At 35.4% G+C, this 25065-nt stretch overlaps 1 protein-coding gene and 1 pseudogene across 1 annotated transcript in view; one reads left to right on the top strand and one right to left on the bottom strand.

Annotated features, from left to right (window-relative positions):
- Positions 1-25065, top strand: part of Tcea1 (transcription elongation factor A1) — a 54405-nt gene that overhangs the window by 5499 nt on the left and 23841 nt on the right. Inside the window, exons 2-5 of the mRNA XM_046428581.2 lie at positions 2640-2702; positions 12766-12871; positions 18648-18735; positions 24111-24256. Coding sequence (XP_046284537.1) covers positions 2640-2702; positions 12766-12871; positions 18648-18735; positions 24111-24256 — 403 coding nt within the window. The remainder of the gene's footprint in view (positions 1-2639; positions 2703-12765; positions 12872-18647; positions 18736-24110; positions 24257-25065) is intronic.
- Positions 7640-12119, bottom strand: LOC124082076 (eukaryotic initiation factor 4A-I-like; annotated as a pseudogene).

Raw genomic sequence — 25065 nt, 5'->3', positions numbered from 1 at the left:
AATCCTATGAAAAATCTATAACTTTTTGGATTTTTGAAAGTTTTTGGACTTGGGATTTGCAAATAAGCAGTTGAAGACCTCAGTTGCTCCCCATAGTGTAATGCTGTAGAAATTTTTGTTTAATAATAAATTATAAGTTGATGTTAGTTTTCTTTTCTAACAGTTTTTCAGTGCCTCTGAATAAAAAGAATTTATAGCATTTTAAGATCAGAAGGTATCTGGAAGCAATGAATTATTAAAACCCTTTGTAATAACCTGTTTTGTCATTCCTGTTGAACTTAAAATTTTATTTATGAGATACTGAATTAAGTTAAAATGATCTAGCTGAATACTGTGGTGCATGTCTGTAATCCCAGCTACTTGGGAGGCTGAGACAGGAGGATTGCAAGTTGGAGGTCAGGTTGGGCAACTTAGGGAGAACCTGTCTCAAAATACAATAAAATAGAAAGGGGGCTGGGGATATATTCTCAGTGGTAGAGAGCTTGTCCAGCATGTGCAAGGCCCTGAGTTCAATCCCTAGCACCACACAAAAAAGAAAAAAATAAATGAAATAAAATGAACTTTATTTATGTTGCCAGAAGAAAAGTTATTGTTGTTTTATTCTGTGAATCAACTTCAAATGGAGCAATCACGTAGGTGGAAGCCTTTATTTGATTTTTATTTAGGAAATAGCATATCATGAAAGTTCTTGCTTGTTCCTTCATGGTATGTAGTGAGGGGCATGCTCTGGGATTCCCCCCACCTCCCCATATGCTGTGTTTTGTTGATTTGTAAGATACCTAGTTTTCAGATTTTAGTTATTTTGAAAAGCAGGATTTTACCAGTATTGTTGACAAGATGACAGTTGTGATGTACTTTCACAAGCAGAACATCAAACCCAGTATCATAACCTGTGGAATGGAAGAAAATCTGAGAGACGTTAGTGGAGCACTCTTGAACCCTGAGGGACTAAATGTTTATGAACAGCAGTAGAAGTGAAAAATTGCTCTACACACTACAAAGGCAGCCTGAGGGCTAATGGTCTTATCCCTTTTATGCATTCTTTTATGAATTACTAGTATTTTGATAAAATTCTTTGGGTGCTAAAAACAAATATGTTGAATCTGAGTGAAAAAAAAAGGATTCATAAGCATCTAATTCTGAATGTGAAGTAGTTTAATGAATGCTTTAGCCAGTTTGTTTTGCTCATTTTTAATTTTATATATATAAAAAGTGACATGATTAAAAATTTCAAGTCTAGGGGCTGGGGATGTGGCTCAAGCGGTAGCGTGCTCATCTGGCATGCGTGCGGCCCGGGTTCGATCCTCAGCACCACATACCAACAAAGATGTTGTGTCTGCCGATAACTAAAAAAAAATAAATATTTAAAAAAAAAATTTCAAGTCTAAAAAATTCTTTTAGTAAGCAAAAATTAAAAATAGTTTTAAGAAACTTGTATCATAATTTAATAGTTTTTCCTTTATTGCTAGTTGATGATGTGTTTAAATATAGTATATTAAGTATATTACTCTAAATGAAATATGATTAAGTGCATGTATGAGATGAAATATGATATTAAATAAGTATCCAATTGAAATGTTTGGCCAAAAACTATAGGTGGTACTCTTGGTTCTCATCCTTTCTTAAATTTAGGTGCTTTCTGTTATTCTACCATGAGTCTCTTATTTCTTCCCTCTATCATCTTTCGTGGTAAAGCTTTTGACTTCAGATGAGAATTGAGAATGGATAGGATTATAGGCTTATCATAGATCTTAATTTTGAATTTTCTTTCAGATTCAGTTCTTATCTACTTTGCAGGAACCAGGAAAATAGTGTGTTCTTGTGACAGACTGAGATACTAGATTTTTAAGATTGGAGTTGGAGAATATCATGCTAAGCAAAATAAGCCAATCCTACAAAACCAAAGGCCGAATGTTTTCTCTCCGGATGCTAATTCACAATAAGGCGGGGGCACTAGAGAAGAATAGTTACCTTAGATTAGGTAGAGGGAAGTGAAGGGAGGGGAGGGGAGGGGATGTGGGGATAGGAAGGATAGTAGAATGAAACAGATGTTATTACTGTATGTATGTATGTGAATACATGATCAATATGATTCTGCAACATGTACACTCAGAAAAATGAGAAATTATTTCTCATCTATGTATGATATATCAAAATGCATAAATGCATTCTACTGTCAGGTATAACTAATTAAAACAAATTAAAAAATAATAACAAAAAGGATTTTAGCAGAGATAACCTTTACTACACTTTCTGTACATGGGTGAATGATAGAGAGGCTGCAGCATCTTTGGACCTCACTCTCACTTTCTCAAGGTTGGTTCCTTTCTCAGGCAGGTAGTCTCCATGGAAATTTGGAAATTTTATATTTCTGTTCAGAATACACATATAAACAAATACTTTCACAAAATTGTCCCTATCAACTACTTCAAAAGTACTGGTGATAACTTAGGATCCATAAGTGAATTTTATGATCTTCTGATGAGTTTCAACCCTCATTTGAGAGATACTGTGTATGTGTTTATGCATATGTTTATCTTTGTTCTCACATGAATTAATGAGCCATTGTAAATGATTTAGTTGGCTTGTCCCTGCTTCAGTGTTATGGGAATTTAATATAAAATTATTCTATTTTATAGGCTGGAGCATTGGATTTGCTGAAAGAGCTTAAGAATATTCCCATGACCCTGGAATTATTACAGGTATGTGCTCATATGTATCACAGTTCTTTTTTTTTAAATATTTTTTTGTTGTAGTTGGACACAATACCTTTATTTTATTTATTTTTTTATGTGGTGCAGAGGATCGAACCCAGGGTCTTGCACGTGCTAGGCGAGTGCTCTACTGCTGAGCTACAATCCCAGCCCCTGTATGACAGTTCTTTTTAAAAAAATATTTATTTTTTAGTTGTAGGTGGACATACTATGTGTATTTCATTTTTATGTGGTGTTGAGGTTTGAACCCAGTGCCTCACTTGTGCTGGGCAAGCACTCTACCGCTGAGCCACAAACCCCAGCCCCAGTGTATCACAACTCTTAAATTGGTAGTTTTTATAAAATGAACATTTTCAGTATCAGTATGAGTGTGTTGGTCAATCATGTATAGCTACTGCCATCATGAGTCTAGCTCCAGGGTGAGGGTGACAAGGTATTAATCACTTTTTTCCCTTTTTTTCCTCCTTTTGTTGTTGAATGAGAACTCCCCCCCTCCACATTTTTTATTGGTGCATTATAGTTATACATAATGGTGGGATTTGTTGTTAAGTATTCTTACATGCAAAATATAACAGAATAATTTGGTCAATATCACTACCCTGCACTTTCTCCCTCCCTCCCCTCCTCTGACCCTATGATCTATTGCTGTCTCTTTGATTTTCATGAGTAAATCCTTTTCCTTCTTTAGCTTCCACATTTTCCTCTTTTAACCCCACCCAAGCATGTACAAAATGAAACATCAAATATGTACATATGCTGGGGGTGGTGGCGCACGGTAATCCCAGCAGCTTGGGAGGCTGAGACAGGAGGACCTCGAGTTCAAAGCCAGCCTCAACAAAAAGTGAGGTGCTAAGCAACTGAGTACCTGTCTCTAAATAAAACACAAAATAGGGCGAGGGGTGTGGCTCAATAGTTGAGTGCCACTGAGTTCAATCCCCAGTTCCCCACACCCCTCCCCCCAAAAAAGTACATATCATAGAGGTTTGTTACTGAAGTCTTATTTTAATATTCCATCAAGCCTAAAACAAAATGAAATTTTAGCAGATGTCAAAATGTTAAAAAGGAAAGTAAATCCAGGTACGATGGCGCATGCCCTGCAATCCTAGCAACTGAGGAGGCTGAGGCAGGAAGGAGGATCACAAGTTCAAGGTCAGCCTCAACAACTTAGCTAGAGCCTGTCTCAAGAAATAAAAAGCGATGGAGATGTTATTCAGTGGTAAAGCACCTCTGGGTTCAGTCCAGGACCAAGAAAAGAAAAAAAAAGAAAAGTAAACGTAGTTAATAACATTAGCTTGTGCTAGACATATCTTATAATCCATAGTGTCATCCTTGATATTTCTATTTATTTCATTAATCCAGAAATTAACAAGGAGTTGTAGGAGTGTGTGAATATGCTTTGGGAGAAAAGTCACATTCATTTTCACTAATGTCTAACAAATTGAGCAGTTCTTTCAATTATAAAGGCAGTAAAATGCCCATTGTATTAGCAGTATTCATGACTATAATTAAAAGATCACAAATATTTTACCTTCTGTTAACTTATAATTGCAATTGTATTAATCTGTTTTTGCTCATCATGATGGTTGCTCTTATACCTTATGCTATATCCTATTTGCTGTTTTGACAAGGGGACAAATACATTATTATTAAATTTTAAAATATGTTTAGAATTGAATATTATAAATTTGCTTTCTTTGTAGTCCTTTCATTTTATTTAATGCATTTTAAAAGCATTCTGAGAAAGGGGTTGGGGGGTACATACACTTTACCAGGGAGGGATCCTTGGTGCAAAATAAAACAAAACAACAACAACAAAAAACAAGTTTAAGAATGCTTCCTGTAGGGCTGGGGATATGGCTCAAGTTGTAGCACGATTGCCTAGTGGGCGTGGGTGCGGCCCAGGTTCTATCCTCAGCACCACATACAAAACAAAGGTGTTGTGTCCGCCAATACCTAAAAAATAAATATTAAAATTCTCTCTCTCTCTTAAAAAAAAAAAAAAAAAAGAATGCTTCCTGTAAATATAAATTCAAGAAAGAGAAAGGAATAAAGTCATGAGGAACAATCTTCTGAGTTCAAGTTTCTGTCTAGGGACCAGAAGCTTCTCTTTAAATCAATTGTGAGAATAAACTACCTTTTGAAATATACCTTATTCACCTAGACAATTTTAGCAATCTCAGCATGCACTTAAGAGTGTGTAGAGTTACACAGGGTATGGAGGCTAAATATATATATTTTTTAATATATATTTTTTTATTGATGGACCTTTATTTACTTATTTATATGTGATGCTGAGAATCAAACCCAGTGCCTTACACATGCTAGGCAAGTGCTCTGCTACTGAACCCACAACCCTAGCCCTTGAATATGGTTTTCATTTATACCTATTGAATATTCTCATAGGCTTCTTGTTTTGGAAGGTCTTACATATTTATAGTAAACATTTGAATTTTGCTGGGTTTATAAAGATGAATCTGATAAAGTCTTTCCCTCCTTACTATAAGCTTAAAGTCTAAGAGAAGAAAACAACACATATAAATACCCAGGTGGAAGTCTGTAGTGTTCATTTGGAGAGGGAGGAAGCATAAAGAAGTTTACTTCTTTATTTTTTTAAGGCATTTTTTAACCTTTTAATTAATGTATTTATTTTTATGTGGTGCTGAGGATTGAACTAGTTACAATAGATTTGAAAGTGGAGGCATGATGGAATGCAAGGCTTTACATGTATTCCCAAGAGCAGTATTACCAAAAGATATTAGGCAGGACTTACATGGCCAGATTTGTACATTAGAAGTTGAAGGATAGAGACAGGAAGACTTGTTGACTAATGCAGTTATCCAGGTGGGCAGTGATAAGGTCTTGAACCAGATATTAGCAATAGAAATAGAAGAGGTTTTAATAATGAAGAAAAACCTATATAAGAATTGGTTGCTATTTAGATCAGGGTGAAGGAGAAGAGGAATTTAGGGTGAATTTTGATATGGTAACTGGGTAGTTAGTGCTATAGTATAGAAAAATTTAAAAAAGTTGATTTGAAGGTGGAGGGTGAAGAGATGAAGAATGAATTGGACACATTGGAGATGCCCATGAAAAAATAAATTGCAGATATCTAATAAGTTGATTACATCAGCCTGTTAAATAGAACTTTCTGCAATAATGGAAATATTTGATGTCTATGTGTCTATGTAGCTACTGACCATATCAGGCTTGAAATGGGATTGAGAACTTAATTTTAAATTTGATTCAGTTTTAGTCTCAGTAGCCATATGTGTAAACAACTCTATACAGTATTGGATAAAGGAAGAAACTTAATAGTATAGGAGTGGATTTAGATCTTTTAGAAAGGGTAAACTGTTCAGATATAGCAGACTGGTAAAATCAAATGAAAACGGAATAATTTGCTGGCATTCACAATTAGTGCAGGGAGTAACAGCAGGATACTGATATGTTTTGAAGGTCAGAAAATAAACAGGAAGACAGATGTTACAATAGATTGGGCTAATTTTGTAGGTCTTTAAAATACATAGTAGATTCTTTTATTTAGTGATTATAATTTAGTGCCTACTGTGTGCTAGGTATTATTCTATGTACTGAATTCTATGTGATGAACAAAGTCCCTGCCTTCTTAGAGCTTATTGAAAAGACAGTAAATATAACTGGATTTAAAAAAATGTCTCTATTGAAAATAATACCATACAATTCATTCCTTTAAAGTATTCAATTCAGTGGTATTTAAACATATACAAAGAATTTTGCTATCCTCACCATAATCAATTTTAGAACATTTTTTTTATCACCTTAAAAAGAAACCCTATACTTTAGTAGTCATTCTCCATTTCTCCCTGTCTGGTCTCCTTCCTTTTATCCTATGGAAACCACTAATCCACTTTCTTTGTATAAATTTGCCTATCCTGAAGAATTCATTAAATTGGCATCATACAATATGTATGTAATACAATTTAAAAATGGGCAAAGGGTCTGTCTAGATAGATATTTCTACAACCAAGATATAGAAAAGGCCAACAAGTGCATGAAAAGATGAACAATATCATTAAGTAATTAGGAGGTGGAAATCAATACAATATATGACTTTAGCGTTAGCCTTCTTTGACAACATGTTTTCAGGGTTCATTTCGTGTTTTATATATCAGAACTCCATCCCCTTTTATGGGTAATGTTCCATTGTATGTATATACCACCAGTACACATTTGTCAATTAATGGACATTTAGGTTGGTTTGGGCTGTTTGAGTCTTGAAGTTATGCATATTTATGTACAGATTGTGTGAACATGTTTTTCTTGCTCTTGAGTAGATAACTGGAAGTAAAATTGCTGGATCATGTAGTAACTATTTAACATTATGAAGACCTTTTTTGAAGAATATTTTCTCAAGTGGCTGCACCATTTTACATTCCCAGTAGCAGTAAATGAGGGTTCCAGTTTCTTTGCATCCTTGCCAACAGTTGTTATGATCTGTCTATGATTATAGCCTTTCTAGTGGGTGTGAAAGTGGTGTTGATTTCTACCTCCTAATTACTTAATGATATTGTGCATCTTTTCATGTACTTGTTGGCCTTTTCTATATCTTGGTTGTAGAAATGTCTATCTAGAACAGACCCTTTGCCCATTTTTAAATTGTATTACATCTTTATTATTGACTTATAATAGTTCTTTGTTTAAATATAGTTCCTTATCAGGTACAGGATTTGCAAATATCTCCTGTTCTGGGATTCTTTTTTACTTCTTGATTGTGTTCTTTGAAGCACAAAAGTTTTAAATTTTGTGTAGTCTAAATTTTTTTTTTTTTGCCTCAAAAAGTGACATTCATTAAAAGAAAAAAAAAATGACAAGATGTTCATCCCTTGGCTCCCTTCTCTCCCTCTTCCAGCTGCTCCTTAGCCCCCTGGATTGAACCCTGACTGGAGCTAGGTAGCAGGTCAGCCCCTCTCAGATGAGGTCAGCAACATTAAGGTGCATCTCTTCAATGGAGGTGTTGTAGAAGGTCTCGATGTCTCAGAGAGTCCTCTTGTCTTCTTCTGTCACCATGCTAATAGCCACACCCTTATGGCCAAAACGCTCACCTCCACCAATTCTGTGGATATAGTTTTCCCTGTTGGTAGGAAGGTCATAGTTGATGACTAAAGAAACTTGCTGTACATCAATGCCTCTGGCCAGTAAGTCAGTGGTAGTGAATACTCTGCTAGAGCCAGATCAGAACTCCTCATGATCACATCTCTTTCCTTTTGGTCCATGTTTCTATGCATGGCAGAGACAGTAAAATCTCAGGCATGCATCTTCTCAGTGAGCCAATCAACCTTCCTTCGGGTGTTGATGAAGATCACTGCCTAGGTAATGGTCAGGGTTTCATACAAGTCACACAGTGTGTGCAGCTTCCCCTTCTCTCATTCAACATTGATGTAGAACTGGCAGATACTCTCCAGGGTCAACTCTTCCTTCTTGACAAGAATTCGAATGGGGTCCCTCATGAACTTCTTGGTCACCTCAAGCACATCGGAAGGCATTGTTGCTGACAACAAAACCACCTGGGTATTGCTGTTGAGCTTCTGGAATATGTCGTAGATCTGGTCCTTGAATCAACGGCTTAACATTTCATCAGCTTCAATTAATACAAACATCTTAATGCATTTGGGAGACTGATATCTCCGGTTGAACATATCAAACACGCAGCCAGGGGTACCCACAATGATATGGGTAGTTTCCATCTGCAACTTTTGCACCTCAGCACGTACATTGGTGTCCCCAGTGCATGCATGACAGGAGGTACCCATGTAATCTCCTAGTGCTATGAACACCTTTTGTATCTGCTGAGCCAATTCTCGAGTGGGTGCCAGTACCAAGGCTTGGGTGGCCTTTAGATCTAATTCAGTCTGCTGGAGAATTGATATGGCAAATGTAGCTGTTTTCCCAGTCCCAGATTGGGCCTTAGCAATCACATCATAATCCTTGATACAAGGAAGAATGGCTCGCTGCTGGATGGCAGAGGACTTCTCAAAACCATAGGCGTAGATGCCACCAAGGAGGTACTCGCAGAGATTCATGTCATCAAAGCTATCAACAATCTCATTCCAGTTACTCTCGATGACACCTTCAGGCTCCATTCCATCAGGGCCATTGTCTCTGGATCGGGAATCCTGACTCGCAGATATTATCCTTAGAAACTAGCTTTTTTTTTGGATTGCTTGTGCGTTAGGTGTCATATTTAAGAAACTATTGCCTAATCCAAGGTCACAAAGATTTACACCTTTTCATTTTGAGTTAATTTTTGTGTGTGGCATAAGGAAAAGTTCTGATTTTATTCTTTTTTTTTTTTGGTACCAGGAATTGAACTGACGGGTGCTTAACCACTGAGCCACATCCACAGCCCCTTTTTATATTTTATTTAGAGATGGTCTCGCTGAGTTGCTTTTAGGACTTTGATAAATTACTGAGACTGGCTTTGAACTTGGCATCTTCTTGCCGCAACCTCACGAGCTGCTGGAATTACTAACAGGCATGTACCACCATGTCCAATTCTGATTTCATTTTTTTACATATAGATATCTAGTTGTTCCAGCAGCATTTGGTGAGAATGGGTTTTTTCCCCCTCCACTGAATTGTCTTGACATCTTTTGTAGTATCAATTTGTCATTGTTTATTTTCAGAGTCTTCGATCAATTCCATTCATTTATTAGTACTATGCTCTCTTGATTACCGTAGCTTGTAGTATGTTTTGAAATCAGGAATTGTGAGTTTTCCAATTTGTTTTGGCTATTTGAGTTCCTTGCATTTCTGTATAAACTTTAGGATAAATTTGTCAATTTCTGCACAAAAGGCAAATGAGATTTTCATAGGGATTGCATTGAATCTATAATTTCTTTTCGTTTTTGGTACTAGGAATTGAACCCAGGGGTGCTTAACCACTGAGCCACATCCCCAGTCCTTTTTAATTTTTTTGAGACAGAGTCTGGCCAAGTTTCTTAGGGCCTTGCTAAATTGCTAAGGCTCGTCTCAAAGTTTTGATCCTTCTGCCTCAACCCTAGGAGTCTCTGACTGAGATTAAAGGCATGTGCCACTAACACTTGGCTTGAATCTAGTTTATCTTGATTATAATTGCCAACTGTTAACTTTTCTAATCCTTAAACATAGGAAATGTTTTCTTTAGGTTGTCTTTAATTTCTTTTATCAATGTTTTATATTAGCTGTATGTTTATATATGTATGTATATAATAGCATATATTTTATAGTAGTTCAATAGTTGTACAGTAGTTACACACTTCTACATTTTTTTTTGCACAGTACTGGGGATTGAACACAGAAGTGTTCAACTGTTCTACTGTCTCCAGCCCTTTTTATTTTTTATTTTGAGATAAGATCTTGCTAAGTTGCACAGGCTGGCCTTGAACTTGTGATTTTCCTGCCTTAGCTTCCCAAGTAACTAGGATTACAGGGATGTACCACTGTGCCTGGAAGTGATATGCTTTTTACCTTAAGATTTAGTGGCTGCCTTTAAATCATCTTGGGAAAAGCTCATGAGTGATCATGAAGGATATTTTTCTTCTTGAGTCCACCAATCTGCTTGTTTCCTGTGATGTTAAAGTATCTCTTAATTTTAGTACTCTTTACTTTCTGCCTTACCATCAGTATGCAACCGGTAAGTCTATTTAATGTGCTTCACTCTCCATCTTTCCAAGGTAATGTCTTTATAACTGTGTATCTGAGGTTCTGTAGAATCTTTGAGCTAAAGCATATATTTTCTCAGCTTGATTTTTCACAATGTATAATTTATGTTTAAAATTTTCACTAGTCATTCAGTCAAGAAATAGTTCTTGACTATTTCAGTAGTTCAGCACATAACACAAAACACTGTTTTATAGTCCACCTATTGCATCCTGTAATTCTTAGTATAACCATTTTAGGAAAAAAATTCCTAGAGTCTGAAGAATTTTTAGAGGCAAATCTAAACCAGGTTATCCAAGTAAATAGCTTCCTTCCTAATCCTTCCTTTTTCTACTTTCTTCCATTCTCCCCAGAATAGTCCCTAGAGGAAATAGAAACACACCACAAATATTTTTTTCATTCTACCTCACCAGTCTCATTTCTTATCAGTTTGACTAGACAATCTCTTCCTTAGGAAAGCATATTTAAGGTAAATTTATTCTCAGTATGAGTTTTCTTAGTACTAAGTTATCATTGATTTTTAGCAATCTGAACATCCTGTGACAATTAAAAAGCACACAACACAATTTATTAATCTCCTAATACCCTTGCTGTCCTGCGAACCCTTCTGAAAATGCCGTTTTATTGGCCAATCTGTGTTAGTGCTAAACTTTAGAACTATATTAGTAACTCAAGTTAGTTACTCCACTCATTCAAAAATAGGTCTGTAATCCCAGTGATTTGGGAGGCTGAGACAGGAGCATTGCATGTTCAAGGCCAGTCTGTGCAATTTATTTATTTTTTTTTTTTTTAAATATTTATTTATTTATTTTTCGGTGGACACAACATCTTTGTTTGTATGTGGTGCTGAGGATCGAACCCGGGCTGCATGCATGCCAGGCGAGTGCGCTACCACTTGAGCCACATCCCCAGCCCCAGCCTGTGCAATTTAAGTGAGACCTTGCCTCATAATAAAACATAAAGGGATGGGGATACAGCTCAAGGGTTAAATCCTCCTGGGTTCAATTCCCAAAAATTCCCCCAAAAGTTGCTTTGATAACCCCAAGTCATTTGGGGTCGGTTATTTATTTATTATATAATTATTTTTTTTAGTTGTAGATTGACTCAATGCCTTTGTTTTTACGTGGTGCTAGGATTGAACTCAGTGCCTCATACTTGCAAGGCAAGTGCTCTACCACTGAGTTACAACTGTAGCTCCCATTTGGGGTCTTTAAAACAATGGAATCACCATTATCTTTTTGCTTTTGAACCTTAAGTGCTTTGCTAAGCTTTCCAGGAGATGTAGCATAGAATACTCTAGCAAACAACGTATTCTAAATTCTTGAACAAAACTGCCCTAGGTATTTTTGCTGAGAACCGAAAAATTTAGAAGGAAACCTTAAGTGCCCACTTATTTTTCTGCCTCAAAGCATATAGCAGGGATTCCCTTCTTCTTTATTATTACTAAGAATTTCTTTTATTTGTTTTTCTCCCATAGACTATATGTTTTGAAAGATTGTCTACTGACAATCTGAAGTTAGTTAATAATTTACCATTTTTATTTATCATCCATAATTGGGCTGTCATACCTTTTGTGTTCTTTGAGCACAAGTTTGAAAATCCTTAAAGGAGTTGAAAACAGCATGAACTGTTTGGAAATGGACAAACCTAGATTAAAATCTGAGCTTTACCAATTAGCAATGGTGTAATGCTGGGCAATTTATTTATTAATACTTCCAATCTCGTCATCTTTAAAAATAAGGATAATGATTTGAACTTTGAAGGGTTGTAGGAAATTAATGAATGTAGATGCTTTGGGTATAATCCTGAGCACATGGTTTTAGCACCTATGAATAATTTTATCTATATTTTGTGGAGTCCATCCATTTAAATAATTGTGATTGTTTGCTTGTTACAGATTCCCCATACTCCAAATATAAAAAACCCTTTTAAGTGTGTTGGTGGTAATTTCTGTTGAATAGTTTCATTGTAAGTTGCAGCAGATGCTCTATGAAGTACCATGTGGAGAAGAATGTACAGAAGCTAAAAGGTGCATATGTTGGTAGTGACTGTTTCAGCATTCCTTATACATTTTATATTTTTTCCTCAATTCTCCTTTGTGGAAAGACTGATTTCATTTGTTAACATGCCTTCTTATGGTAGCACATTGACTACTTGCAGATCTCAGTGATAGGAAATAGATAAGTTCAGTTTCTGATGTAAAGATATATATACCTTAAGTTCATAATAGTATGCTATTATAAGAATTCAAATAATTGAAGTGTGATTTTATTCTAAAGTAGAAACAGAAATCGGAATGGAAGTAAAGTATGGGTGAAATACTAATTGTTTGAAATAATTGGTGTACAAATTTTTTTTTGTTGTTGCCTTGCAGTCCACAAGAATTGGAATGTCAGTTAATGCTATTCGCAAGCAGAGTACAGATGAAGAAGTTACATCTTTAGCAAAATCTCTCATCAAATCCTGGAAAAAGTTATTAGGTATAATTGATCTTTCCTTACATATATTTTTGATGTTCTGATTTGTTAAATGGTTGTCACATTTTTTTTTTCCCTCTATAAAATTAGATGTACTGAAACCAGTGCCTCATAATAAGGATAAGGGAAGGTTATATTAATCTCTGAAATTTTTGTTCTTTAGGCTAGTCATTTCAACTCTCTTGACTTGGAACACAACTAGATAAGCTCTTTAAGAAGAATTTTCTTGCAAGGGAAAGGCTCTACAAACTTTGTGAGGAAAGGGGAAAAAAAATTCTTTTTTTGGTTTGATGATACTAGGGATTGAACCCAGGGCCTTGTGTATATTGTGCAAGCGCTCTACCACTGACCTACACCCCAGCACTGAAAAAAAACTTTTTTTTTTTTTGGATACTAGGGATTGAATCTAGGGATACTGTATCATCCCTTTTTATTTTTTGTTTTGAAAAGGTCTCTCTAAGTTGCCATGGCTGGCCTTGATTCCCTTGAATTCCTCCTGCCTCAGTCTCCTGAGTCATTGGGATTATAGGCATGTACCACCATGCCCAGCCTGAAAAAATTTTTTAACTTACATAAAACTTGCAAGAATTATAAAAGAACTTATATTGATTTTTGATATTCACCATGTATCATGTCCTTATCATGTATCATGTCCTTATCATCATCATCATCTCTTTATCTTGCTTTCTTTTCTTATTCTTTATGAATCATTTGAGGGGAGATTGACATATCATGCTCTTTCCCTGTAAAACCTAAGTGATATTTCCTTAGAACAGGCTTATTTTCTCATATAACCATAATATAGGAAAGATAGGAAATTTAACATTGTTTTCTTTCTTTTTGTTTGTTTTCCGTATAATTTCTTTGCTCTTAGGTACTGGGGATTGAACCCAATGCCTCGGATATGCTGGGAAAGATATGTTCACTGAGATACATCCCCAGTCCTTTTAACATTGGTATAATATTTTAATCTGTGGTTCATGTTCTGGTTTTATCAGTTGTCTCAATCCGTGTCTTTTCTAGCTTTTTTTCCCACTTGTCCAGGACAGAATCCAGCCCATGAACAGTTATTTAGTTTCTTAATCTGAAGTTATTCTTATTCTTTTATTTTTTATGATATTGAAATTTTGAAGAACGTAAAGCACCTTCCTACCCCCTCTTTTTAATAGTACATTCCTCTTTAGGGGTTATGTGCTGTTTTCTAGTGATTAGATCAGGTTGTACATCCACAGTTGGAATATTGCTTACCAGTGTTATATCCTTCTCAAGGTATCACACTCAGTCAAGGTGTACGCTATAGAGTTGATTTTTTTTTTTTTCCTGTAAAGACATTCTGTGGGAGACATGTTAAGACCTTGAAATCATCTTGCATTTTATCAGATTGCTCTCCCCCAATTTAATGCTGCCCAAACCAGTCTTTATAGTGATGGCTATAAAAATGGAATGTTCTGACTCTTCTACTTCAATATTTATAAATCATCTTTACACTTAAGAAAGCACTTTCCTTTTACCTCCCAGTGATTTTGTTATTAGTGTAGACTCATAGTATAATCTATTATGGTTGAGATTTTTGGGGTATTAAATTGTCCCAGATTTGAAAAGTGATTACCCCTTCAAACTGGATCTTGGCTCCTTTTGGCAAGCCCTATCCAGTGCTTTGATAATATTTAAGCCTATAAAAATGTAAAAGCCTGTTAAGAAAAATGAGTGTAGTACATGATCCTGTATTAGATTTTAAAGGGAAGAAAACCATTCCCAAAGATGATTATTAGGACAACTGGCAGAACTTGCTAGTTGTTTTTTCTGATTATATGAAAGGTCTCTTTATTCTTAGGAAACACACTGAAGTAGTGGAATAAAAGTACATGATATCTACCACCTAATTTTATTTTATTTTTTTAATATCTTTATTTTATCTGTTTATTTTTTATGTGGTGCTGAGGATTGAACCCAGGGCCTCGCACAGGCTAGGCAAGTGCTGTACTCCTGAGGCACAACCCCAGCCCCCTGCTACCTAATTTTAAATAAAAGAAATGTTTATAAACACTGAGAATTTGTGTGTGTGTACATATTCTCATTTATGTCTATAAATAGAGGTAGGAAGGAGAAAGAAAATATGACAGAATGTTAGCAGTTGGAGAATCTCAGTAATACATACATGGAATTTCTTTGTATTGCTCTTATTACATTTGTGCAAATTTGAAATTGTTCCAGAATAAAATCTTTTTAAAAAAGATTTAAAAAGATTTTATCTGGTCTTTAAAGACAGGTGGGAACTCTAGATTCATGATTTGTTTAATTTTTTTTTCTGTATTTTCAAGTAATTAAGATTAGTCATAAAAAAAAAAAAGATTAGTCATAGAGGGCCGGGATTGTGGCTTAGCAGTAGAGTGCTTACCTAGAATGCATGAGGCACCCGGTTCAATCCCTGGCACCACATAAAAATAAACAAATAAAATGAAAGTATCATGTCCATCTACAACTAAAAAAAAAAAAAAAAAAGATTAGTCATAGAAAGTTCACTGAGAACTTTACACACACACATTTTTGCTCACAGAAAGAGGGTTTCTATATGTATTTTTAAATATTTTTTTTATAACTTTATTTTGTGTATTTATTTTTTTATGTGGTGCTGGAGGATTGAACACAGTGCCTCACCCATGTAGGCAAGTGCTCTACTACTGATCTACAGCCCCAGCCCAGATAGATATATTTTGTGGCAGATTAGACGTTGCAGTTTTGCTCATTTGGTTTTATATTTAAAGAAGATTTACTCTTATGTTTATTGGCATTCAGGTTCTTCTTTAAAAACATTATTTTGTGCTAGGTGTGTTGGTGCACACCTGTAATCCCAGCAGCCTGGGAGGTTGAGGCAGGAGTATCACAATTTTGAGGCCACCCTCAGAACTTAGTGAAGTCCTAAGCAATTTAGCAAGACCCTATCACAAGAATTAGGAAAAAAAATAAAAAAGGACTGGGGATGTGGTCCAATTGCTAAGTACCCTTTGGTTCAATCCCCAGTACCAAAAAAACACAGACAAACAAAAAACACCTTATTTTGTGAAAATTTGCTTTTCATTAAAATTTGAAGTTAGAGGAGAAAAAAGTCCTTGTCTATTTGTGACTATAACTATCAGTTAATATCTTATTGCATTTCTTATCTTTTTTTTTTTAAATTTATTTTTCAGTTTTCCGTGGACACACATCTTTATTTTATGTGGTGCTGAGAATCAAACCCAGCGCCCCGAGCATGCCAGGGGAGCGCCTTACCGCTTGAGCCACATCCCCAGACTGCATTTCTTATCTTTTTCCCCCCTGATGCACAGATTATGCTTCAACTGTTATGTTACTTACATTTCATGTATACCTGTTATCTTTTTTTTTTTTTTTTAGTTGTTGTTGAACACAATATCTTCATTTATTTATTTATTTTATGTGGTGCTGAGGATTGAACCCAGGGCCTCGTACATGCTAGGCAAGTGCTCTACTGCTGAGCCACAACCCCAGCCCATCTGTTACCTTTTTAATGAAAATATTTTGTTTTTCTATCATAACTGTTATTTTTATTGGTTTCAGAATAATCCAATGACTATATCTTGATTTTTATTAACCACTTGAATATTGTTAGGTTTGTTATTTTTAAGTTATGGCTGTTATAACTAATGTTTTTTTTTTTAATATTTTTAGTTGTAGATGGAAACAATACCTTTATTTTGCGTATTTGGTGTTTTTGTTTTTTTTTTTAATGTAGTGCTGGGGATCGAACCCAGTGCTTCACGTGTACTAGGCAGGCGCTCTCCCATTGAACCACAACCCCAGCCCAGACATAACTAATTTTTAATAAATAATTGTTCTGCCTAAAGCTTTTTCTTTAGATCCTTAGCTAGGTTTCTAGAAGATTTACTACTACTGTTAGTAAGTAGCACATTTTTTAATACTTAGGATATACTAACTGTTGACATGTATTACTACATTTAATCTTCAGTACAATCCAGTATGATGAAACCATTGCACTGATCACTTAGGTACCTTGCACACAGTTGGATCAGTGGTGAATACCTGACCTAGGATCTGACTTCATATAGTCTTGAGACCTTTCCTGGGGATGTGCTGTGTTGCCTATGGAATTGTTTTCATGCCTCTTACTTCTCTGCTTTCCAAAAGGAATTATATGAATTTACTATGCCAGGGTGGTGTGGGAGATCAATTTTAACTGCAGTTTTGGCAGCATTGGATCCTTGCTAGATCATATTTAATTGCTATATCACCTTTCCTTTTTAAGTAGTGTCTTTCCTATTACTTTTGGACTATTTCTTAGTCCATGCCATGTGTCATTATTAATCTTTGTTTTCTGCCTCACAGTACTGTACCATCTTTAGGTTTTGAAGCTTTCAAGGTGAATCATAGAGAATAACAGGGATCAATGAAATAAAGTATGTGAAAACTCAAGTGTATACTCATGTTATACCACAGGGCTTGAATTGTTATTTTAGTTTTGATAAAGCTGTGCTTTACAAGATAAATTGTACAATTGTGATACGGAAAGCTCTGTTACTGCTTTCTGTAATAGAGAAAGCTCTATTAGTGCTTCTCATCCAGCTGGCATATTAGAGTTGTCTGGGAAATTTTAAAAAATTATGATGCTTGTGCCTTACTGCCAGAGATTTGGACTTACTGGATATGGAATGGAGGTTGGCACGAGGGTATGTTTAAAAGTTCCCTAGGTGATCCTTATATCCAGTTGAATATATATTCTTTTTGTATTCTGTATAGAGACATGTGAAAATTGAAAGAATTTTTTGTGTATCTCTTAAGACTTTTATAGGGAGCAAAATATAGATAAGTGGGGCAATTTCTACAGTAGGCCTAAACATTTTCTAAACCTATCTTCAAGGCAGATTTGATTTAGATGTGAATGTTTGTCAGTACTAAAATATTTTATCAAATCAGCCTGTTCACAGTGTCTGATTGTTTTTACATCTGTAAGTCTTAAAGCTTGTGTATTTTATATTGCTTTACAGATCATTTAAGATTGAGGGGATGCTAGGTAGATCTTACTATTCCTGAGGTATTTTATATGAAAATGTTTTTATTACTGTCAAAGAAATATTTATATTTTAGGTACAGCCTTTCTTTTTTTTTCTTTTTTTTTATTGCGCAAAACATTACAATGATCTTGACATATCATACATTTGATTCAAATGGGGTATTTATTTTTTGACTTCATGAAAAATTATTAAAACGGTATTGTCACATGCTTTCATTTTGGCGGGGGGGTACTGGGGTTTGAATTCAGGGACACTTGACCACTGAGCCACATCCCCAGCCCTATTTTGTATTTTATTTAGAGGCAGGGTCTCACTGAGTTGTTCAGTGCCTTGCTTTTGCTGAGGCGGGGTTTGAACTCTGGTCTTCCTGCCTCAGGTTCCTGAGCCTCTGGGATTACAGGTGTGTGCCACCATGCCTGACACATGCTTTCATTTTTAAAATGACTATTTTTCCCATATTCTTTCCTTCTCTTTGTTCTGTATACTTTTCTCTTAAACTTTTAGGTTCCCCTTGGCATACGAATTTGTAATTCTTACTAAGTGAGTGCTAACTGAATATGGGTTCTGAAAAATACCCAAGTGTGTATGCTAATAGAATAGTTTCCATAAACTTCATTTACTGGTGGGTAACTTAGAATTTTTTTTCTTGTGTTAGTAGCCTGTTAACATGCAGTATTTCAGTTTTTATTTTTAACAGTTACTAACAACTAAGGGATTTCATACATTTTCAGATGGACCATCCACTGATAAAGACCCTGAAGAAAAGAAAAAAGAACCTGCGATTACATCACAGAATAGCCCTGAAGCAAGAGAAGAAAGGTATTTCACTTTATGGAAATTCATTTATGTTAAAGTCAGATAGTTTTATCAACTCTATCAATTTCTCCATGGTCTTCAGATCACAAATCTGCATTACTTTCTGTTTTCCATTCATATAAAACTAGTAAATGTATATAGCCAAGGTTTTCAGAAAGATTTCCTAGAAATTTAAAAGATAGGTAGTAGATTACATAAATAAAAACAAATTGTGTATTTACATAGATAAAAACATTGTGCTTAATAAGTTTTATGGAATAGGATTCCTGGGAGAGGCACTGATAGAATTGTTAATGACTGTAGTGCTTTGGGATTTAAATGGTTACTTCCTCTACTTACCAATTTCTTTTTTTTTTTTTTTTGAATTTATTTGTACCCTGGATCACTTTCATTTTTATGCTTTTTTTTTCTTCCAAATTTTGCCATTTATCATAGGAACTTAAAATATGAATTTCAGCCACAAGGGGTTTAAATTGTTCCTTGGCTTTTATAAGATCTTTGCATTTATTTTTTGCTGTTGCATACCACGAACTGTGCAGTATCCAACATGTTGCTTAATGTTGGTATAGGTAATAAATTACAAGTAGTTCTCCAATTTCTTGTGAAGCTTGTGGTTTAACTATTGATGTTGACTTAGAGAAGTGGTTCTCAAAGTGGTCCAAAGAAGATCAAGGACTGCCTGGCAACTTATTAGAAACTTAAATGTTCAGGCCTCATCCTGGAACTATCAGGAATTGTTTTTAACAAGCTCCTCCTTTAACTTCTGAGGCACCCAGGTTTAGAACTTCTGCTTCTAGCTTTTGGCTTCCAAATTTCTGTTTTGTCCCTGAACTTTTGATCCACCTAGATTGTTAGAGGTATTTAGGACATTAAGGCTACTTCTGTTTTAATTTTATTTCTTAGGGGTTCCTCAGAATTGATCATATAATTATTTTTTATTGAACAATTTTTTATTTTTTTGAGTTTTTGGGGATTGAACTCAGAGCTTTGTGTGTGCTGGGTAAGCACACCACTGAGCTACATTCTTCTTGCCCCCAGCCACTGCCTATTTTATTTTGTTTTTTAATTTGAGACAAGGTCTTGCTGAGTTGCCTAGGCTGACCTTGAACTTATGATCCTTCTGCCTCCGCCTCCCAAGCTGGGATTACAAGTGCACCACTCACTGTACCAGGCTGTGTTTCTTATTATTTTTACTTTTATTTTTTGGTACTGGGATTGAACTCAGGGGCACTCAACCACTGAACCACATACCCAGCCCTTTTTTTTTTCATATTTTATTTAGAGACAGGATCTCACTCAGTTGCTGAGGCTGGCTCCTCCTGCTTCAGCTTCCCAAGTTGTTGGGATTATAGGCATGTGCCATCATACCTGTCTTGTTCCTTATTTATTTTTTTAATTAACACTTATTAATATCACATACACTTGTTATTTTATGTTATAGTACTAAATATATTTGATGTTTAAAGAGGTAAGCCAAAAGTAGGGTTAAACAATGTTTGTTAATAAAATTTATGTAGTTTTTTTTCTTGTAACTTTTTATTTTGAGATAGTTTCAGACTTTTAAAAAATTGCTGGCTGGGGTTATATATCAGTGGTAGAGCACCTGCCTAGCACATGTGAAGTATTGGGTTTGATCCTCAGCACCACATAAAAATAAATAACTGAAGAAAGAAAGGAAAGAAGAAAGATTGTGTCTATTTACAACTAAAAATTTAAAAAATGATACAAATTTATTTTAAAAATTGAAAAATAATACAAAGAATTCTTTACCCAATTGCTTCTCTTATATTTATATATGTATATGCACATATACATGTGTGTGTGTGTGTATGTGTATATGAATGAATTTTATTTTGAACCAAATGAGTGCTTTGCAGACATTTTGCCCTTTTTACCCTTATATATGTCAATATGTTTTCTTACATATAACCACAGCACAGCTTTCAATATCAGGGAATTAACATTGATATATAAAATGCTATTTTGTAATCATAGACCTTATTCATGTTTCTGCAGTTACCTCAATAATTTCATTTATTGCAAAGGGAAAATATTTCTTCAAAAATACTGTCCAAGATCATATATTGAATTTAGTTGTCATTTCTCTTTGATGTCCTTTAATCTGTAATAGTTCTTCAGTCTGTTGTTGTCTTTCTTGACCTTGATATTTTTGAAAACTGGAGGCCCTAGCCTAATGAATTTTTAACATATTTTCAGCTGTGATATATTCAGGGTCCCTGGTTTTGTGTCTATAACATATATATATATATATAAACATTTTAAGTAGATGTTGAAAGCTGAGTCATTTCTTAGTATACATTTTTATCAGTTCTATGTCCTTGAAGTTTAGGTGTAGAACCTATCTGCAAACACACAGAATTATTGTGTATGAAGGCTGATACATGTTTACACATACTCAGAGAAATAAAAGAGGATTCAAGAAATTAGTATGAAGGGAGATGTAAGGTTAGATCTAAATGATTTGTAGTTGAGTGAAGTTTTACATTTTAAGTACAAGAAATCGAGAAAATTATGTGCTTAAATGGTTAGAAAGAGGTAACAGAATGTTATGCAGTGGTGCCAGCAATAGCAAAGTGAGAAATGGCTCCATCAGTTCACTTGAGTAGTTTCCATTGGCTGGGCTAGGCATTTGGCTATGGACAGAAGCAAAAGCATTTAATTGAAGTATTTAAGTAGTCTTTATTTATTTTGTGGTGCTGAGGATCAAACACAGGCCATACTCAGCCAGTCCTCTATCACTGAGCAACACCCAGCCCTAAGAAGGAGATTTTATTTTATTTTTTTGGTACTAGGGATTGAACTCAATGGCATTCAACCACCAAGCCAGCCCTATTTTATATTTTATTTAGAGGCAGGATCTCACTGAGTGGATTAGTGCCCTGCTTTTGCTGAGGTTGGCTTTGAACTCTTGATCTTCTTGTCTCAGCCTTCTGAGCTGCTGGGATTACAGGCGTGTGCCACCATGCCCAGTTTAAGAAGGAGATTTTTTAAAAAATTGACTTATTCATTTATTTACTGCTTACAGACACTGTGCTATATATTGAAGATACAAAGAAGATTAAATCATGGGCAGGGGATATAGCTCAGTTGGTAGAGTGCTTGCCTCACATGCACAAGGACCTGGGTTCAATCTCTAGCAGCATACCCCCCCCCCCCCCACACACACACATACACATACACACAAAAGGGGAACTCAGGCAGCAGGATACGCCCTATTCCCAGCAGGAATAATCTTAAACCTGGAACGCCCTAAACCCAATTATCCTAAACCGGGAACACCCTAATCCCGGATCCGCCCTGGTCCTTGAGCAAGGTCACATAACTGCAATGTCACTGCAAAATGTCCTATTTCCACGAGTCCTTCCACTAAGCAACATGGGGTACGCTGGCAAGGAAATTGTCATACCTATTTGGCTAATGGCTCCCAGCACACACACACACACACACACAAAAGATAAAATCCTAAGATTTTTTGCTCTTAAGAAACTTAGCCTGGTCTCAGTTTCTGTGGGTGAGGAACCAGACTTCACCAGGACTCTCACTCCAAGATGCAGTGCTACCTCCTATCATAATGATATAAGAAGTTAATATTTTCTTTGTATAAAGCCAACATAGCTAAGGTAAATGTTACTCCATTACTCAGTGAATTTAGGATAAACTATGTAAAAAACTCTAAACAAAATGTATTCATGAAAGTTTTTGGACAGTGGTGTCATTTTATTTTTCTGAAGAATATGGGGAGAGGGAGGAGGACTGAATTGTTGCCCCTGAAGAGAAGCAAATGTCCTTTTTCTACTTAGGCATATCATGTAAGTATCTTTCTAATGAAGTTTTTTTTTTGGTGGTGGTGCTGGGGATTGAACCCAGCCAGGGCCTTGTGCATGAGAGGCAAGCATTCTATTAACTGAGCTACATCCCCAGCCCCTTATGAAGTTCTATCATGACCTCTTGAAGTATTTATTATGTATCTTGAAAACATGTATCTATGTTTATAAATGGTGAGATAATCTTTCTGTCTTCACAATTCTGGTTTAATGCTTATTTAATAATAAAACTTTTTTTTCCTCAAAGAAAAAGAAACTTAGTGTGGTTAAAGGAAAATGTATGAAAAGTCATTGCAAACCTGTGTGTACACGGTTTTTTGCGAGTACAGAGAGATATAATAATAGGAAGCTTCAGGAAGAATTGACTAAAGTTAGAAGGTAGAGATTTATCATTTTGTACACTGTAACCTGTTCTCAACAGTGGTTGTGTTTTGGAGAGAAAACATGGAAGGTATATCCTTGCAGCAGGTTAGATCTATGAAGGGCAATGATTTAATCAGTCTTTGAAAAAGGTTTATGGCCAGGCCTGAAGGGGTAGTACCCCTGTAATCCCAGCAGCTTGGGAGGCTGAGGCAAAAGTATCAGAAGAGTTCAAAGCCAGCCTCAGCAACTACTTAGCAAGACCCTGTCTCTAAATAAAATATAAAAAAGGACTAAGGATGTGGCTCAGTGGTTTAGTGCCTCTGGGTTCAATTCCCCAGTACCAAAGGGAAAAAAAAGAAAAGAAAAAGGTTTATGTTAGATAACCTTATGTGTGATAAAACTGAATTGAAACTAGTCAGAAAAGTATTTTTAAAAGAACCTGTTTTTGTGAAAATCTAATATAACAAGTTAATCAGAGCAATTGAAATGATTAAGTTGACTAGAAAGTCATTAAACTGTCCTGGCTGTGCAGATGGAGTTTGTATTTATGGAGAGAAATTAAACAGACCTTTTTATAATCTCAAGATTTATTTCATCAGATTTTTGTCTCATTAGGAAACCATTGTCTAATTGGAGTAGAGGTTTTCAAACATTTTTTTTTTCCTCCCTGTAATTTTGGTAGCAAGCCTCCATACTTTTTTGGTCCCATCCCCTTGCCCTTCCCCTCAAACCATGATCCATCCTTCTCATATATTGCCGTGAGTTTTAATGTGTATTTTCTCTATTAAAATTTTATTCATTGTTTAAAAGGACAATCAAGGTAAAATGCTTGGTATTCTTTTTACAAAAAGACACAAGGGGCGGGGGCTGTGACTCAGTGTTAGTGCACTTGCCTGGCATCAGTTCAATTCTCAGCACTACATATAAACAAATAAAAGTAAAGGTCCATCAAAAACTAAAAAAAAAAAAAAAAATTAAAAAAAAGATATGAGACTTTTCTCCTTACTAAATTTAATCACTTAAGTTTTTAATGTGTATGCAGGCAACTTTTTTCCTTACACAAGTCACTAAAATATCATTTATTTAGGCTCTGAAGTTTTGTTTTCAGAGAGTGATAGTATTGTTACTTTAAGGTTTTTTAAAAATTTCTTTTTGGCATGTGTATTTTAGTAGTTCCAGTGGTAATGTAAGCAGCAGGAAGGATGAGACAAATGCTCGAGATACTTACGTTTCATCTTTTCCTCGGGCACCAAGCACTTCTGATTCTGTGCGGTTAAAATGTAGGGAGATGCTTGCTGCAGCTCTCCGAACAGGAGGTAAGTTTAGTGTATGTTATTTTACTTCCCATCCCTTTCATCACCACCACTAGTACTTTATCCACCTCCATATTGTTGTTTTGCAAGTACCATCCTGATTGTAGCTGCCCACCACTGCTTAGCTTAGGGAGGAGTTATTACTAATAGCAGTCCCTAAAGAGTGAGACTGGGACATCTGCTTATTACTATGTAATTCCAAAAAGTAGATTCATTCTAATATATGAATGTTTTTCATGATCGTAGTAGTTTTAAAACTTTTCCCCCTCAAATATTTTGTTACCTGCATTTAATATGCAAACTACTTACTCTGTCCTTAGATTGAGAGTTAACAATACTGAATTCTGAAATGTTAGTATGACATACATTGTATAAGTTTTGTATTCGTAATTCCATTTGCTGATTTTTTTAAGTGGAGAAGCAATCTTGATTTATGTATGAGAACTTAATTATATTTGAAGGTATTTAGTCTTAGCATGTAAAATTTTGACTTTAAGCCAGGCATGGTGGTGCATACCTATAATCCCAACAACTGGAGAGACTGAGGCAGGAGAGTCACAGTTCAGGGTCAGCCTGGGCAACCATAGCCAAGAACTTGTCTCAAAAAAATGAAAAGGGCTGGCTCACTGATAAAAAAGGAGAAAAGAAAAAGTTTCATATGCAGGAATGTTTGTCATTTTATACTTTTCCTTTTCTTTATGCTCAACCGTAGCTAATTGGACCTATTTCCTTTTTCTGCCTTTTCTAGTTTGAATTCCTTACTGTCTCTTTTTTTCTTCCTAGTTTGTATTTATTTCCTTTTATCCTTTTGA

Source organism: Marmota monax, unplaced genomic scaffold (assembly GCF_021218885.2).
Source record: "Marmota monax isolate L192 unplaced genomic scaffold, Marmota_monax_Labrador192_F-V1.1 WCK01_AAM20220418_F8-fsc00044, whole genome shotgun sequence".
Lineage (NCBI taxonomy): Eukaryota > Metazoa > Chordata > Mammalia > Rodentia > Sciuridae > Marmota > Marmota monax.
This window is presented reverse-complemented; position numbering and strand designations above follow the sequence as displayed.